Source organism: Gavialis gangeticus, unplaced genomic scaffold (genome assembly GCF_001723915.1).
Source record: "Gavialis gangeticus isolate Ggan-Ray unplaced genomic scaffold, GavGan_comp1, whole genome shotgun sequence".
Taxonomy (NCBI): Eukaryota; Metazoa; Chordata; order Crocodylia; family Gavialidae; genus Gavialis; species Gavialis gangeticus.
In genome coordinates, this window is record NW_017729024.1 from 89,574,820 (window position 1) to 89,577,357 (window position 2,538).

At 36.0% G+C, this 2,538-nt stretch overlaps 1 protein-coding gene across 2 annotated transcripts in view; it reads right to left on the reverse strand.

Annotated features, from left to right (window-relative positions):
• The window catches only part of DAPK1 (death associated protein kinase 1), a 225,402-nt gene that overhangs the window by 77,807 nt on the left and 145,057 nt on the right, over positions 1-2,538 (reverse strand). For both annotated transcript variants that reach the window (XM_019517361.1, XM_019517360.1), the window contains exons 3-6: positions 2,082-2,220; positions 822-951; positions 479-527; positions 356-382 (exon numbers count right to left, since the gene is read on the reverse strand). In XM_019517361.1, coding sequence (XP_019372906.1) covers positions 356-382; positions 479-527; positions 822-951; positions 2,082-2,220 — 345 coding nt within the window. The remainder of the gene's footprint in view (positions 1-355; positions 383-478; positions 528-821; positions 952-2,081; positions 2,221-2,538) is intronic.

Here is a 2,538-nt window from a genome sequence, read left to right on the forward strand (position 1 = left end):
TATGCAACTGGCATGAGGCCGCATGGTAGAGCTACCTTGCCACATGCTCAAATTAAGGCGCAATGGCAACCAGCCACATAAATATTACCCATCCTGTGAAATATTTTTGTGACTGGTTTCTCAATTTGTCATACCATTAATTGCCTGTGGCTGGGTTACCACTTATTGTATGATTTACAGGTTAATTGCATCTTCAGTATAATGTCTGTGAGGGGCCTAGGTGCTTTGCACATATCTTACTGACAAAAAGCCAATTTAAAAAATAAATAAATAAATAAATAAATAAATAAATAAAAATCAGTATGTTAAAATTGTAAAAAGTCTCAATGAACTATTTATGGATTTTGATACTTACAGAATATAAGTTATTACACCAATGCTCCTGGAGAGAGAGGGGGGAGGGGAAAAAACCAGAAGTCAGAACAAATGAATAATAAAAGACTGATGACAACCATGACACAACAGTTCAATAACTTACCACATATCTGCCTCAAGACCAAGAGGTTCATAGTTTACAATTTCAGGAGCTAAGAGAGAAAGAACAGCAGTTAAGCACATAAAACAGCCAAGAGCAGTTCTATTTAATTTTGATCTCTTATAAGTTGTATAAATTGCAGGTTGTAAACCAGTGTGCTGAGAGCAAAGAAAGTCTGGTACAATACCACCAAATTACTGCGGAGGAATGGGGCATGCTTTACAAAAATGTCAAAATGTCATTTATTGTACACAACCTCAGTAAACAATAACTACTCTGAGCTATGCCAAACACACTGTTTCATAGGCCAATGATGATAATACGGAAGAAATCATGGTGTGCTCACCTACAAACTCTGGCGTTCCAAAGATGTTTTTAAACTCGTTTCCAAAGTCAATTTTGTGGGCTAAGCCGAAGTCAATAATTTTGATCCGGGGCTTTGGGACATTCCTATCCAGCAGCATTATGTTTTCAGGCTTTGAAATAGGAAGAGGGGGAAAAAAAGTAGTAAAACAGTTGCACAGAATGCACAGGAACAACAACAACAACAAAATACAAAATATTGCCCTTGATTTATTAAGGCATCCTCTTTTCAGGAAGATATTTCAGTATGTTCTTTATTCTTTTGGGCCTCGTTTTTACTAGGAAAAGAATGGTTTTAAAAAAAACAAACATGTTAGCTAATATACTGAAATACTAGATGCTGCTGAAGTCTACGACAAAATTCCCCTTGACTTGTGTGGCCAGTCTCTGCTGTACATTGGCTATCTAACTGAGCTTAACCCTACTTGAGAGCTTAGAGTGTACCTCAGTCAACGTCTTAAAATTACATTTGACAAGTCTACATAAGGACTGTAAGGTATATAAGTTCTGTGTTAAAAACACATCTTTTTTCCTACTTCAGACAGCCATTAACTTCAAGGTGATTACAGCACATTTAATGCCTTCCTCAGTTAAGTATCCAGATTGTAGCCATATAGCTTTTGTACATACATGACTGAAAAGACAGACCTATCAAAATGTTCAACATATGAAAATATTCAAGGCTATGAAACTAAGAGGATTAAAGTATTAATAGCCTGAGTATGGAAAAAACACAATCTCTTAATTGAAACAAAAATATATAATTCATTTGACACCAAAATTGCTTTTTAATGCTATCTGCTTCTCAATCATTAATGACAATAAACACCTTTTTGCCTTATTTCAGTTTAAAAACTGACCTTTATAGAGTGAACATGAGATGTATACAACCGAAACACCACCAGAATTAACAGATTTATAATTTTGCATCCAGATCCCATTACATTTTTTCATCTAAATTCATAAAATTTCGAACCAGTACGTTTCAAGATGATATCTTACAAATCACTTTTGGAACCATCACTGTGACAGCAGCTCCTACTTGTTGTGTATAGTGGCTAGAAACTATTCTTGGCTAGAGAACTATTTTTCAACAACTATTTTCTTCCTTATCCGTTTAGGCTAGCAAAACAAACTCCTTCCAAGATGTGATCCATGTTTCAATCGGAGTCTTTTTGGAGTGCAATCATAGCTCCAAGTAGTGTTGCCTACAGCACTCCTAATTTTTATGTAGTCAACATACCTTGAGATCAAAGTGGGCAATTTGCAGAGAGTGGAGATACTGAACACCATTAAGTATTTGTTTGAGAAACTCCGTCGCTTCCTCCTCCGTCAGAGATTCTTTTTCAGCTAAAAAATCAAAGAGCTCCCCACCTGCAACCCTGAGAAGAACAGAGGTAGATGTTAGAAGAAAGCTTTAACCTATTGGATTTTGTAGCTTAACGACTTCCATATTTTCCTGGAGAAGAACTCTAGTAGGTCTTAATGCCATTCATCTAAAAATAGAAGATGACAGTTTACAGAATTCAATTCTGACAAATCCAGTAGCACTTTCCCCTCCCATTCTCCCCCTTGTCTCTGTACCCAGCCTTTTGATATTTCTTCTTGAAACCTAGATACTAAACAAACATGCTGACTATCAATAAGCAAGCTTCTGTACTTACTTTGACAGGAATAAAAATTCCACGTGAAATATACTT